General features: G+C 45.0%; 1 protein-coding gene across 1 annotated transcript in view; it reads left to right on the top strand.

Moving 5' to 3' along the window:
- Positions 1-1,503: 1,503 nt before the first annotated feature.
- ube2j1 (ubiquitin-conjugating enzyme E2, J1) overlaps positions 1,504-16,240 on the top strand; it is a 35,158-nt gene continuing 20,421 nt past the window's right edge. Inside the window, exon 1 of the mRNA XM_056294887.1 lies at positions 1,504-1,843. Within this exon, the coding sequence (XP_056150862.1) occupies positions 1,813-1,843 (31 nt within the window). The 5' untranslated portion in view covers positions 1,504-1,812. The remainder of the gene's footprint in view (positions 1,844-16,240) is intronic.

Here is a 16,240-nt window from a genome sequence, read left to right as displayed (position 1 = left end):
TATATTGCTGTATCGATATTTTGCGCACAGCAGTCTGGGAACCGCCGCAGCCGGGACGCGAACCCGTGTCCCCTACTCCGCAAGCGACAACGTTAACCAGTCAGCTAAAGGATCCGACCCGTTAGTCAAGGACCAACGTGTCTACTTATCCATGGTCGTTACACTACCCCCCTCCTTCGGGAAGCGCGTCCCCGCGCTTCAGCATATCAACTCCCTCACGCCTCTGGGCGCACGCGCTTCCGATGACCTCACGGTCTCACTAATCCCACTTCTGACACCAGTGTAGCGAAATCGGGGGGCAGCCCGGGAACCGTCGCCACAGCCGGGACGTGAACCCGTATTTCCCCCTCCGCAAGCGACAACGTTAACCAGTCAACTAAAGGGTCCGACCTGTTAGTCAAGGACCAACGTGTCTACTTATCCATGGTCGTTACACTACCCCCCTCCTTCGGGAAGCGCGTCCTCGCCCTTCAGCTCCCTCACGCCTCTGGGCGCACGCGCTTCCGATGACCTCGCGGTTTCGCCATCCCACTTCTGACACCAATGCAGCGAAATTGGGGGGGCAGTCTGGGAGACCGCCACAGCCGGGACGCGAACCCGTGTCCCCCACTCCGCAAGCGACAACGTTAACCCGTCGACTAAAGGGTCCGACCCGTTAGTCAAGGACCAACGTATCTACTCATCCATGCACGTTACAATACTTGAGCACCCGCCCCTCCAAAGGTGTCTGCACGGCCCTGGGTCGGACCCTTTGGTCGACTGCTTAACGTTGTCGCCCGCGGTGCGGGAAATCCGAGTTCGCGTCCCGACTGTGACGGTCCGGCCGGGCTGCCCCCCGAAGTCGCTACATTGGTGTCAGAAGTGGGATGGCGAGACCGTGAGGTCATCGGAAGCGCGTGCGCCCAGAGGCGTGAGGGAGCTGATATGCTGAAGCGCGGGGACGCGCTTCCCGAAGGAGGAGGAGGGGGGGTAGTGTAACGTGCACGGACGGATAAGTAGACGGCTAACGGGTCGGACCCTTTAGTCGACTGGTTAACGTTGTCGCCGGCGGTGCGGGAAATCCGAGTTCGCGGTCCGGCCGGGCTGCCCCCCCCCCCGAATTTGCTACAATATTATGAATTATACTGTCAAATTTCTGTGCATAGCCCTGGATGACATTTGGGTGCCAGATGGCTTTGCGGTCAAATTAAATCCTTCAACAGATATAAACAGGATGAATGACAATGTGCGATACCCCCTATCCTTACACCCATATTCGGATAAGGACAAACGGAAGAAAAGTCAGAGGAAAGCATTAGTGGATGGATCCCTCTTCCAGGACGGAGAGACATGCAATAAGTGCCGAGTGGGCAGACTATGTTAGTTTTTTGGATGCTATTTACTTGAACAGAATAGGATTTGTTGACCGCGAGAGGCCGTGAACACTTGCCCTGCCTCAAGTCCCTCAAGATGATCCTCAACTTCCTGTTTACGTTCCCCTCTCGTGACGTCACGCAGCTGACGTTTAACGACTCCGAACCAACAGCCGACGCTAACGTGTAAAGAAAGAAAGGAAAAAAACAAAAACAAAACAAAAGTCCTAATACAAATTTTTCCGCCTTGTCAGTAGGTAGATTTAAATATCGCGTAGCCTATCACTCGACCCGATAACCGAGCAGAGGGTAGCGGCGCAGACTTTTGACCGTCTCGGTCAGATTTAAGGACCGGAGCCAGCCCTAAACTGCGTCGCTAACGCCGGAGCTAACCGTTAGCAGCTAGCTAAGTGAGCGACGCAAACTCGGCAAGACTTGACCACTGAGGCCGTTTGTCAGCATGGAGAACAAGTACAACCTCAGGAGTCCAGGTAAACTCGCCATTCAGGGCTTTGCCTCTCGTTTTGGGACGACACCCGCGATACGTGACGCAACTCGGCTTTTATTTTATTCGTTTTTTTTTTCCTTAGCCGCCTGAGCCAGCTGGCGTTTAATTTCTCACTTCCGCGATGGTGAACTTAATTGCTAAATTGTCAGTACTTTACATCTATAACATGTGATGTACACGTCTATAGATTAACTGACTGTCAATGACTGCGAAGCACACACTGTTATCATCCCCCGCAACGTATCCACAGCTAAGGTGACGTGGGAGGAATGTAATCATTCTGTGTCGTTTAAGTACGACACTGTCCCCCTGGTCCCCTTACTGATTTGCGTTTAGAACAGGGCTGGACAGCAACTCCATATTACTGTTTATTGTCCTTCATCTGGATGAAATTCGGTTGTTATCATAGTTTTAATCCACAGCTCTGTTGTTTACGTTAAGGATGGTAAGAATGTATTACCCAAACGTTATCACAAAACGAGGGCTGACGTATTCGAAGGAGTGCTGTTTGGAAACTAGTTGTGGTTTGATACATTATTACCAAACTGTTCAGTGTGGTGACCCCCATTTGCATTATTGGTAACACTTCAGTATGGGGAACATAGTCTAAGTAAAAAAAACTTAATTACTAGTGAATAAGTAATGATCAAGATGTCACTTTAGTATGGGGAACATATTCTATGTAACAAAAACTTAATTACTAGTGAATTAGCAATGATCAAGATGTCACTTTAGTATGGGGAACATATTCTATGTAACAAAAACTTAATTACTAGTGAATTAGCAATGATCAAGATGTCACTTTAGTATGGGGAACATATTCTAAGTAACAAAAACTTAATTTAGAGTAATTTAACACTATGAACACTTGAAGTTTTGTGTTTTGTTATGTAAGAACAGGCCATATTCATTAAGTGTTAGTAAGGGAGAATAACTCTTCTTGTGGTACTACCACCTTATAAAGTCCATACTAAGCGAAACATATTGAGATGGTGCTACTAATAAGCAATAATTCTGAGGTTATAGAGGGAAAACTCATAGTTAATGGCTTACTGGTTGTATAATAAGGCCATGCAGAATAAGGCATTAATGAGTACGTAATAATGACCAATTAAGAGCCAATATGTTGCAAATTTGCATGCTAATAAGCACCTAATTAATGGTGACTATGTTCCCCATACTAAAGTGTTACCGCATTATAAAATATGGAATTTGTTCACATGTAGGCAAATATCACGATATATATATATATATATATATATATATATATATATATATATATATATATATATTGATAAACTATGTTACGTAAGTCTGTTCGTTAAGAAATTCTTGGAGTACTGCTGCTAGGACTTGAAGTTTGATGGCTGCTGGGAACTCCCATGCAGTTTTTAAGCCCCGAGTAGTACCAGCCAATTTAAACAGAAAGCCTTCTCCAAATCACTAATGTGAAGTTGTGCCGCTCCTCAAGAGTTGCCTTTAAAGTTGCCTTGTCATTGACCTAGGAGTACACAACTTTACCAAAAATATTAGGGTATAAGCAGGAAAGACATTCGTAAAAGTGGAAGATACTACTGAAATTGTTTTGAAGGCAAACGAAGAAGCATTTTGTTAATGTGCATTTCCAAATTCACAAGCCATCTTTACTGTCTAATCGGCCAGTTAGGCATAGATTTTTCTGAATTACATAGGACTTGCAAATGATTGTTGGCTACATGCAAAAATGGCTAAACAGGGTAGAATAGACAATTGTCTGATAACACGATAACATTTTATTAGAAGGATAAACCTCTTGAGATGAACCATCTTGTTTTTAAGGGGGTCTTTAAAGTCTTCCCAGAGCTGGGAAATTTGTCATTGCTTTGCCTGCTGGATGGTTGTAGTATAAATGAGAGTTACATAAACATTTGCTATTTCACAGTAAAATTCGGAAAACCATGAAGGTTATTTTTGGTTGTTACTGTTACCCGCTAGTGTTTGGTGTCAAGTAATAACAACTAGAGTCACACTAAAATCAAAAACCTTTTCTGTGTTTCTACCTGAGTGAGACAAGTAAAAGGTTATTTCTCAGGAGCCAAATTTATGTATTAGAATATTGTCTAAATCTTACATTGGTGTGATAAAGACAAGGCTGAGATTTTTTGAAAATGTTCTATTCCTCTGGGTTCCTACCTTGGTCAGAGGTCTTACATTCTTATAAGGAAAAGAACAGGGCCCACTGAGGCAAATTTGTAATTTGTGATATCGGGTTATACAAATAAAATTGACTTGACTTAACAGTATTCTATGAGGATATTTTGGGTTATCCTAGTTTTTCTTTTTAATTTTCATGGATTTCAGTGTACTCAGTATATTACAAGTTAATGAAGCTGGCCACATGGGTAAATTTTCCTCTTCACAGATAATAGAAATTGAGGTGCAAAGCACATATTTGGGTAAGCATTGCCCACGTGTCATACAAGAGGGCTGGTTTTAAAACAATGTTCTGAAATCCCTTTTCAGATTGTAGCCTCAAAATAATGTCGGGGACCAAAGAGTATTTCAAAACTGTTGTCGTCATGCTTACATAGTTAAGTTTTTCAATGGACCCACAGCTGGTGTATTACTGCTTTTCTAAGGGCATTTTAACATTGTTTGGAAGGATAAGATTAAAAACTGTGAGTTAAAATGGAAAAGACACACCTGTAGGAGCAGGTTAATGCCACGTATCACCAGTCACGTATCACAAGTCAGAGTTTCATGGAAATTTAGATGTTTGTTTTAGCTCTGCTCACTTGCTCTGGAGATACACACACACACACACACACACACACACACATCCAGGACAGCCCCCCCAACCCCCAGCCACACTTAATTTGTTTAGTCGGGGAGTTAGAACGAGATTTTCTGGGTGAGTTCGGTTTTCAGTTATGACTTGCCAAGCTTGAAAAATGCAACTGGCCTGTATTTCATTTCCTGTTATACAAATTTGCCCAAGACTTAACAGTTTCATTTCAACTAAGTATATGAGATGATTTCACAAATAAGTTCTCCCCACTCTGAAGTTGAAGATGCACTCACCAATCATTAAAATCAGATGGTGAGGGGATTGAGTTGAATAAAAACACAAAGGGTGCATAAAAACACGAAGGGTGCATGGCCCACTATGGGTTCTGCCAGCAGAGTGTTTGTCACCAGGGCTGATGAGTAGTATTTCCCCACAACAGGTTAAGGGGTTAACCTAATTTTGAAAGATCAAATGTTTATTTTTCACTGCTCTTTGCATGAAGGTAGTCATTTAGCAGGTTAGTGTGTCATCCCAGGAATACCCCCATGTCTATTTACCCTTCTTCTGTAGTCACATGACCGTGTTGTTGGCTGTTGCGTTGACATGTGCTTTGTGTTTGTTTGCCTTTTACTGGCCTCTTGGTAACTGCCCGTCGGGTGTACTCCAGATTTACACACATTTACCTTTACCTTGTCCAAATCCAGAGTGTGGCATGCTGTTTACACTGCATTCAGCAGCGGATTGAGGAGGGTGGGATTAGCTGCGTTTTGTACCTCAAGGCTGTGCCTCGCCGATGAGTGGGCTGACAGCGGTGGTGGAAGAAGCGCTCAGACTTTTGAGTAGGTGGCGTTGAGCTCCTGGGATTTTTTATTTCCTTTTCTTCACCAGCCTGTATGTGCTTTTAGTGTTTCTGTAGTTATAGCTGTTTATTAACTACTGCCCCACATCCCCGCACCTTTTTCTCTCCGGGCTAAACATGATTCATCCCCCGGTGTCTGACATTCATGAGTGTGTATGTTACGTAAGACAATTTCACATATGGGGATCACCGTGCTATCATCTTGTACCAGCAACTAGCCCCCCACAAACAGCTGGATTCCAGGGGTGCGCAGTAAGGGCCAGTGGCTTTTCCTTGTCACTGTTACTCAGGGTTACTGTAGGGAAGAGACCAAATAAAAAAAAAAAAGCGGTACGGGATTGACATGGTAGTACGGATTCCTCGGGAGCGCCTGTCACAGTGCATCCAGACAGCCACGTTGACAGCGACATTTCAGGGAGATGGAGCAATGAGAAATCGAACACCCCCCATTTGCCGCTGGCCTTCTAGCTTTTCTCTGCCGTGTCAGAGGGGCTCTTGTCAAGTTTTATAAAGTTTCACACATATTCCGCACAACTCTGCACTATTGTATAATCAGTGCAAAATGTTTTTCTACATGTAGCAAACTATTACCCAATCCATCAAAGAGATTTGTCTTCACAAAGCTGGGAAATCCAGTAGCTAGCTAAATGAAGACACAAAATCGCGGAATCTTCTTTTTTTATCAAAAGCCTCGTAACCAGCTTCACATCACCTCCCCTCATCTTTATTTACATCAGATACTGTACCAGATTTCAGCTACACAATAGTAGACATTTGACATGCTCACTTTTTTTGACAGTAGCAAACAAAAATCCCCACTGTGTCCTTCCATACCCCTTTGATCAGATGTCAGCGGGTTATCTCTTTTGGATTGAGCTTAGAAAAGAAGTCGGCCCACTTCAGAGAGAAGTATTCCAGATGGATTGATGGATGGGTGAAAAGCATGTCGGTTGACACCCAAACTTTGCCCTGTAAGATTTGGGCCATTCACTCACTGGCAGCCATCACAGCCAGGGCATAGATTCCATGACCTGAGGGCTTAAGAGGCGCAGCCTGAGTCTGAGCTGCTGTTGGCCCTGCCATCAAAGCAGAGGCTGTCAGCCACCATCCCAGAAGATCTGGGTAGATGAGGCGCTGTGCTGACACCTCCCACGGGCTTTTCTTTCATCCCCGTGTGCCTGTCTGACCCTGATAGTCTCTCGCACCTCTGTGACGCTCCTGACTTCACACTGCATGGCACTGATACATTACCCAAGTGGGGAATCCTGACTTCAGGAAGAGCGATGGAAAGCAGGCCGAAGAGGGAGAAGAGTTTTTGACTCGGAAGAAATCTCTGCTCTCTCCTTTCCATTTTATCTCTCCGTCTGTCTGTCTGTTCCTCTCTGTTCCTTCCACTGTCTCTGCCTGCATGTCTCATTCTCCCCCTCCCCCCTTTTTTTCTGACTCCTTGGGAGTTCAGCTTTTCCGATGGGTTGGAAATTTGAAAATTCTCTTGTATAACATAACTTTTTCTATCCAAAAATGAGCTTTTTAAGTAAGGTTTTACAAATTTTCCCTGATGCTATAGGGTCAGAATTTCCCAAAACCCATATGTGTGTTTGCACACACACAGTATCCACTGATGTGCCAAAACATTATCATCACCTGTCTAATACGCTGTTGGTCCTTTGTGTGCCACCAAAACAGTACCAACCTGCCAAGGCATGGGCTCTACAAGACCTCTGAAGATGACCTGTGGTATCTGGCACCAAAACATTAGCAGCAGCTCCTTCAAGTCCAGTAAGTTGTGATGTGGAGCCACCATGGATTGGACTTTTTGGTCTAGCACAATTCACACTTGCTCAGTTGGGTTGAACTCTGGAGAATTTGGATGCTAAGACAACACCTTGAACACTTTATCATGTTCCTCAAACTGTTCTCGAACAATGTGTGGCCGGGAATACCATTGCTACGAAGGGGTGTACCTGGTCTGCAATGATGTTTAGGTAGTTGGCACGTATTAAACTGATGTCCACATGAATGACCGGACCCAGGGTTTCCCCAGTAGAACGTTGCCCAGAGTATCACACTCCCTTCACCAGCTTTTTGTCTCCCCACAGTGCATCCTGGTGCCATCACTTCTCCAGGTAAACAGTGCACAAGTACATGGTCATCCTCATGATCTAAAAGAAAACAAGACTCATTGGACCAGGTGACCTTCTTCCACTGCGCTAAGGTCCAGTTCCAATTCTCGCGTGCCCATTGTAGGCACTTTCAACAGTGGACAGAGGTCATCATGGGCACTCTGACTGGTCTGCGACTTTGCAGCCCCATACGCAACAGGGTGCAATGCATTGTGTGTTGTGACACATTCCTCCCATAACATCATTAAAATTTTCTGTGACTTGTGCTAATGGTAGATGTCGGTTAGGACCAGACACGGTAGCCTTCATTACCCTCGTGCATTGATGAGCCTTGGGCGCCCAACACCCTGTCACCGGTTTGTGGCTTGCTCCTCCTTGGACCGCTGTAGTAGGTACTAACCACTTACTGACTGGGACTACCCCACAAGCCTTGCTGTTTCTGAGATGCTCTGATCTAGTCTTCTGGCCATAACAATTTGGCCGTTGTCAAAGTCGCTCAGGTCTTTACTTGTGCCCATTTCAAACACGTTGACTACAAGAACTGATTGTTCGCTTACCATCTAACCTACCCAGACCTTGACATGTGCCCTTGCTCGAAGATGATCAACAGTGCACCTCCTCTACAGAACCCAAATGCTTAGCTAAACCGATCGATCAATCAATCAATCAACCAATCAATCAATCAATCAATCAATCAGTCCACTTGCATTTTATGTAGCGCTTTTCTACATGCAACAGCCACTCAATGTGCTTTACAATTAATTAATTAATTAATTCACACACACACACACACACACACACACACACACACACACACACCCACCGATGCCTCATTTGCCATTGCCACAGGGATAAGGCCTGGCGCTGCTGGCTTGTGCCAGGGCCTGCTGGGTAGCCATGGCCCAGTTGTAGGGCTGCTAACTCACAGAGGCTGTCAGGATGGTTTACGCCATGCATCAGCTTTACTGTCACCCCCAGCATCCTAGCACATTCCATACATTGGAACTAAAGCTGCATACAGGGTCCAAAGTTAACATTTGCCAGTCGCCGAATGCGGGTAAATTTAGCCTTTGGCAAGTAAATTATGGAGACATCCCACCACGCTGGCCAGTAGAAAAAAAATTATTTCCTTCACACACTGGAGAAAGCTCCTGGTTTGTTGTCACTACAGTCTACTAGATCTCCTGTGCTGCGTGTGTCATGTGTCGTGCGTCGTACGTAATTCTGTCAGTCATCAAACCGCGCTCTTTTTTGTTACAGTATTTTAAGGTACTTGTTGTCACCCGGGCAGTTAAAACAAACCCAGCTATGTGGAGATTAGCAGGAGACAAGAAGGAGGAAAGTCGCTTTGAGAGTGAACTGCCTGAAGAAGACTGAACATGCTACTACAGAAAAAAAAACATTAATATGAACTATGACTCTGAACTTATTACTGTTACTTATTTTTGCTTGTTCTTAGTTCCTCTATAATTGTTATATTCTCAAGATCCTTAATAAATGATCCTTCTTGCACTAAAAGGCGAATACCACTGAATTTATTAATTCAAATGTGTTACCCTTTAGTGTTGAAACATTCGAATTAATATTTCTGCATACTGTTACTACACAGTACTAGAATTTTTTTATTTTATTTTATTTTTTTGAATTTTCCCTCATTTTCTCCCTAATTCTATCCGGCCAGTTACCTCACTCTTAGTTGCTGTCCCAATCGCTATTCCCCCCCCAGTTCCCCCTCCCGAATAGGCGCCCCGACTGACCAGAAGAGGTGCTAGTGCAGCGACCAGGACACATACCCACATCGGCTTCCCACCCGCAGACACGGCCAATTGTGTCTGTAGGGATGCCCGAGCAAGCTGGAGGTAACACAGGGATTCGAGCTGGCGATCCCCGTATTGGTAGGCAACAGAATAGACCACTATGCTACCCGGATGCCCCCTCACAGTGCTATAATATTGATTTAGAATTGCATATGAGACCAAGATGACATGCTGAATAGTAGCAAATTGTAATAGTAAAAAGCTTCTTTTTTTTTTTGGCTGGTAAAAAACATGTCTGGCCAGTAAATTTTATCATCTACCACCAGCCACCTTGGCAGGTAAGCCAAAAAATTAATTTTGGACGTTGGCTGCATAACATACACACACGGGGTACCCTGAAACAAATTACGTGTACACAAATAAATGCAGGCGCACATGCTCAGATCAGATTTACATAGCTCTCAGTGCCTCTCACTTTCTCTGGTCAGCAGTGCTTGTCGTCCAATCCTCTCCTCCTCTACATAATGTTGCTTGCTGTGTATTGAAAGCACAGGGAAACTTTATTTGGACTAAGAACTTAGTCTTGCATTTTAATCAACATCTTCAAAGTCCCCCTCCCGGCTCCCGAATAGTGGAATGACCTTCCCATCTAGTCAGAACAGCGGAGCCAGCCCCATCATTTTCCATGGGCTAAAAAAACCCATCTTTTCAAGAAGCACCTCATGTCTCCCTCTCCCCACCGAATCATCCTTCATCTTCTCTACTCAGCTTAATTGCTCTCAGAAAAATCCTCTCCCGTTCTCTCTTGAACTCTTTTCTTTCTCTCCCACAGACTTTATCTCTTATTTTATTGCCTTCCTCAACCTTTTTCTCTTCGATAATGATTCTGTGACAATTGAAATACTGTAGCGAGGGCGCCCTTGCACTAACCAATGCACTCCTCAACTGGTCACCTTAGTAAGTAGCCCAAGTCTTCGTGAAATGAAGCTTCTTTTGTCGTTGCTGTCTTTGGAAATCGCCCTGGGAAAAAATCGGTCAGTTGCCCAAAAAGAGTACTCCTGAATTTAAAAGGTTATGAGGCATATCCTGGTCACCTAGTCAGCACATTTTGGTTCGAAGTTAATAACCATGCATGGTAAAGTACTATGGCACTATTATTTATGTTAGCTTCCCGGTCTAACAACTAGCTATGGTCCCTGACTGACTATGGACTCGCTCTGATTGCTAATGCTAGCGTTACCTGTACACCAAAACAAATGCTGGACTTTTCTTTTACTACTAGCATTACTTGTGGGTAAACAAAGGCAAAGGTGATAGTCACACCGATATGAAAATGTTTTATTTACTCGATGATTATTGTATTCTGTTTAAAATTGCTAGTATGGTATTCGGCCTGCTGGTTTGTTATTAGTGGTCTTGCTATGCTAAGTTACTCATTTTAACCACTTCAGCCTGTAGTCAGCTGTTCACGGAAACTCCAGCCCATACCACATATTTGGCAAGAGAATAGTAATTACATGGAGATGACATCATTTGCATGAATTGCACTGTACAATCAAGGAAGGTTGAATCAGTTCATCTGGATACAGCTTATGTTGACAGATGTATGTCGTCGCTCGGCTGGGTGGCATCTTCAGTCTGGACTGGCTGCGGGTGTCCCCACCCCTTATAAACGGTGCAGTTGCGTGGTGACTGAAACCAGCAACCGATTTCATGTGCGGGTGTGGCCATTGACTGGAGTTTTGGTGGCCATGTGTACTATTCACAGAAGATTTGAGAATGTTTGCAATCACAGCATTGTAAGAGGGCAACAGATGCATGATGACCAAAACCGGCGACCAGTTTCGTGTGCAAATATGGGTGTGACCACTGGCTGGAGTTTCGGTGGCCATGTGTACTGTTCATGGAGGAATTGGGAATGCTTGCAATCACAGCATTGCAAGATGGTAACAGATGTACTCTGTCGTGTCTGTTGGTGAATGTTGTATCCAGATGAACTGAGTTCACCTTCTTTAATTTTCTTACCTGGATTATTGAGCATGGACATTTTGCATGTTACAATTACCTGGCTGATGCTCGACAAGCTATTATTGCCTGAATACACTTGAACTATCATTTTCATGGCATTCTCCTACTGAAATGGTTCACTAATGTTCTCAAGTGCTGACATATTTTAATTTGTATTTTTCATATATCCACTTGGGGCGGCACAGTGGTGCAGTGGTTAGTACGGTCGCCTCACAGCAAGAAGGTCCTGGGTTCGAGCCCTATGGTAGTCCAACCTTGGTTGTTGTCTCGGGTCATCCTGTGTGTGGAGTTTGCATGTTGAAAGTTGATGTTCTCAGGAGAGCCAACCGCGATGTTCTCAGGAGAGCCAACTGACAGATTTCCAAAATATGAGACTGTGTGGTTAGTTTGGCTATCATTAATGATATTGTTTGTCTTGATGACCAGACCAGCTTAGTTGCGCTCGGCCCTGTTTTACCTTTTTTCTTTTAAAGGCATTTTTGATTATTTGGGTTCTTTCCTTTGGAAAGGGGAAATGACATGAGAAATCTGCAGAACAGAAGAGCGCCTAGGCCTACAACATTGCAAGCACCTGCATGGCACAGCACATCACTTGGAGGCCTAATTGAATACTAAATTGAAAATAGAATGCAGGCTCTTGTGTCCTCCATCATGGCAAGCCCAAAGGTAGAGTGGTTATTTTGGTGAAAATTACTTCTATGCTCATGAGTGAATCTTGTTGGGTTTTGGATTGAAGATTGAAGGCTTGGCTCTTTTTCTGCCACAGAACTTTGAAGAACATTGCTAAATTTTGTTAAGCGGCTTTATATTCCCCTGAACAGCCTCTATATCCCAAACTTCCAAACCATGAAGTATTTGTTCGTTTTATGAGCCAAGATGCTCTGATTATTTTTCTCCCCCCCCCCCCCAAAATTGAGTCTCATTCTTTTTTTTAAGGGGAGAGCCTCATTGAGAGTGTAAGCTCTTCCACAAAGCTTCACAATTTCGTGTTTGTATATTCAAGGGAGACAGGGAAAAACTCAATTCCTCTCCAGCACAAAATTGTGATGCTGGTTCACATAGTTTTAAGTGAAAGAATACTTGGCCCTTGGCTGAAACGGGCATAACAAGTGTCCCGAAAGCAGTATGGTGTCAAGGCCATCTCTCTGCTCTGCTGCCTCGACTGAAGGCACTCAGAGCTCGCCTTGATGTTCATCCCCAATACTTGCTCCCCGCCCCCCTATTTTTGCCCACACACACATTCTTGCATCTTCCCCTGTATTCATTTCACAGCCTTCATTTCTATCTCAACACCCTAGTCGCCCACACTCGATTGGATTCCAAACCAATTTTGCCTCTGTGAATACCTCTTAGTTACGCTTCCCCTTTCACGATTACTTTCCAATTTTCAGTGCCATCGTGTTTCCTCCTTCAGGAATCCAGGGAATTGAGGCTGATAGTTGTTGTACCAGCCCTGTAAGAGTGCTTTTGGAGCAAGCTAAAGCCAGTTGACCTCACTCTCACTGATAGCTTAACAACCACCCCTTTGACCTTGTGCAGAGTAGTACAGCAAACACAAGGCTGTGACCTTGCATTGAAGGATGACTGGAAGGAGTTGGTTGGAGTTGACCCTTGGCAATGCCTTGGGCTATTTCTAATGATACCCTGCCCTGCCTATTTCTTTCTCCTTGCTGGAGACTTACAACAATTGCTAGAGGGCTGCTACAGGGTAGTATTGCATCTAGGAGTACGTGTTTTTTCCTGCCAGGACAGGGAGCAAACTGTTCATATCATTATCTTCATCATTACCACCCTTCTCATCCTTGCCACCTTTGTACAACTACTGCTTTTGGAGTCACACAGGGGTTTTGTCTTCAATTTAATGTAGCAGGACACTAATGTGTTGCAAGCAGGGCTGTGTCACAAGGGTAAACACTGGCATATGTTTCTCTGGTGTCTGATTCCCAAGCGTCAGCTTCCAAAACACTGCTAAGGGTTGATATTGACCCCTTAACTGGAAGTTTGTTTACTGTCTTCTCGCCTTGAGCGGGAGTTACAAGTTAAGATGCTGTTTTTGCATAGGGTCCGCGGTGGTGTAGCGGTCTAAGCATCGGCTTTGTGTCGATGCAGTTGCCCACTGGGGACTGGGGTTTGCGCCCCGGTCTTGTCAGATCCAACTATGGCCGGACTCGGTGAAGCAGCAATAATTGGCAGCGCTGTCTTCGGGAGGGGCGCAGAGTCAGTGTGTGTTTGTCACATGAATGCGTCTCTGTGTGTGTTGGAATAGCAGTGGTTCGGTCTGGATTCGCCTTGTCCCGGAAGTGGCGAGGCGTTTCCTTCAAGACTGCCAGCTGGAGAAATGCAGTTGGCGAACGCATGCAGTGCGAGGGTGGGTGTTTGAACTAAAATAGGGATCGATTGGCCACTAAATTGGGAGAAAGAAGGAAAAATCAGAAATACATTTATTAAAAAGATGCTGTTTTTGCACAGTGGCAGCAGCAAGCCTCCTGCTTCCGAGCATAACTCATGCCATTATGAGAATTCATCTGCTAATTGCCAAGGCACGGTGGTGCAGTGGTTAGCATGGTCACCTCACAGCAAAAAGGTTCAGGGTTCGAGCCCCGGGGTAGTCCATCCTTGGGGTCGTCCCGGGTCGTCCCCTGTGTGGAGTTTGCATGTTCTCCCCGTGTCTGCGTGGGTTTCCTCCAGTTGCTCTGGTTTCCTCCCGCAGTCCAAAGACATATATAGGTGAGGTGAATCGGCCATACTAAATTGCCCTTAGGCATGAATGTGTGTGTGGGCGGGTGCGTGCGTGCGTGGGCCCTGTGATGGCCTGGTAGCCTGTCCAGGGTGTCTCTCCGCCTGCCGCCCATTGACTAATGGGATAGGCTCCTGCGACCCTGAGAGCAGGGTAAGCGGTTCGGATAATGGATGGATGGATCTGCTAAATGGTCACGCATCTTTTAGCAACCAGTATGTTTTGGGCAGTGTTTTAACTTGGACAGAAGATGAAATGGCATTGATGTGATTTGACATGGAAATATCTTCTTCTTTCGGCTTGTTCCCTGTTTTTCAGGGGTTGCCACAGCAGATTTTATAGTTTCCATCGGTAGCCTGTAAGGGCACAGCACTAGTCGTGGCCATTGTAACCTGGTCTTCGACTGATCCGGTATGGTCTTATCAATCCGCATACTGATTTGGCAAAAATTTATGTCGGATGCCCTTCCTGACACAACCACTAACCCTATGGAGGGGGGCACAGGTAAAGCGCTGGATGGATGCCATCCCAGTATTCATGGACTTGTGCCCGTGCCTGTCACCACATTGGCATGGAAATAGATATGGTTCTGAAATTCTTCACTTATGACTTTTGAAGGAATATGTTAAACATGCATGGAAAATTTCCTATATTATTAGTTTACATTGTGTCTCATTGCACAGTTTCATTTTGCACAGTGTTAAACAACGCCAGCATAAACTTTACAGGTGAGAATTAAGTTATAGAGACATGTGTAAGCAAAAATAACTGACGGTCACACAAGAATTCAACACCAATTACAACACGTAGACCTGACTAAATTACATACATTCAGGTCTATCAAGAGTTTCCTGGGAAAATTGGAAGAAAATGGGCAGGAAATGCCTGCAGTACATGTCTGTGAATGTTCTCATTCATCCAGGTCATGGTTATCCAAAGGAATTGAATTGAGTGCAACTGGACTTGGTATACGTATATCCGTGAAGACGTGTCGCCTCTCATCCAAGAGGCTTCATCAGTTCGTGCCTTTCTGACTAGACCAAGCTAGTCTGACTGGCTGGTGATGAAACTCAGATATTTATCCTCTTTGGAGTCATTACCAGAGCTAACGATGTCCATGGCTCTTTGTGTTCCGATGTGTAGCAACGCCCGTCGTTATCAGAGCTATTGATATGTGTGGCTCTTTGTGATCCGATGTTAAGCAGCGACGGTCATTGGGGGTGTTAGTTTCGACTTCGTTAGTGCTCCATTCAGTGGTCATGAGCCGTTGGAGCCGTTAGTGACCGACTGTTGTTCTTGGAGGCTAAACTTCTTGAGTCTCCTGGGTAGAGATGAAAGGACAGCATTGTAAGTGGGAGATAGGTGGTGTCGCAGACCTCCTCCTCTGTTGAGGGATGGTTTTTCCAGTTTCGCTTGTTTATACAAGTGAAATTGACTTGACTTGACTAAGTGACCTGTTTGGTCTCAACTGACTGCAGGTATCCCCACCCTTATAAACAATACAGTGGCATAATGACCGAAAATGATCGGTTTCAAATTACCGTGAGCATTAACTAGAGTTTCAGTGGCTATGTGTAATATTCACAGAGAATTGGGAAATGGTTGCAATCACAGCATTGTAAAATGGCGACAGATGTACTCTTAGCCCTTGCTTCTCAGTTCAGGGATGGTCATTCCCTCTTCACATAGATGGCCTCTTTGACTCCCCGTTCAAACCAGTGTTCCTCTCTATCAAGGATGTGCACATCCTCATCCTTGAAAGAGTGGCCATTGGCCTGTAGATGGGTGTAGACTGCGGAGTCCTGGCCTGACGTGTTAGCTCTTCTGTGTTGTGCCATCCTCTTGGCCAACGTCTGTTTGGTTTCCCCGATGTAAAAGTCACAGCAATCCTCCCGGCACTTAACAGCATACACTATATTGCTCTGTTGGTGCCGGGGGACCAGATCCTTGGGGTAGACCAACTTCTGGCGCTGCATGTTTTGGGGTTTGAAAGCAATGGAGACGTGATGTTTGGAAAATGCGTATCTCAACTGTTCCGACACTTCCGCCACATATGGAATCACCACTGGTTTATGCTTAGGCAGCTGTTGTCCTTCTTCTCTTCGATCA

Source organism: Lampris incognitus, chromosome 15 (assembly GCF_029633865.1).
Source record: "Lampris incognitus isolate fLamInc1 chromosome 15, fLamInc1.hap2, whole genome shotgun sequence".
NCBI lineage: Eukaryota > Metazoa > Chordata > Actinopteri > Lampriformes > Lampridae > Lampris > Lampris incognitus.
The sequence above is the reverse complement of the archived record's forward strand: the minus strand, read 5'-3'. Positions and strand labels throughout refer to the sequence as shown.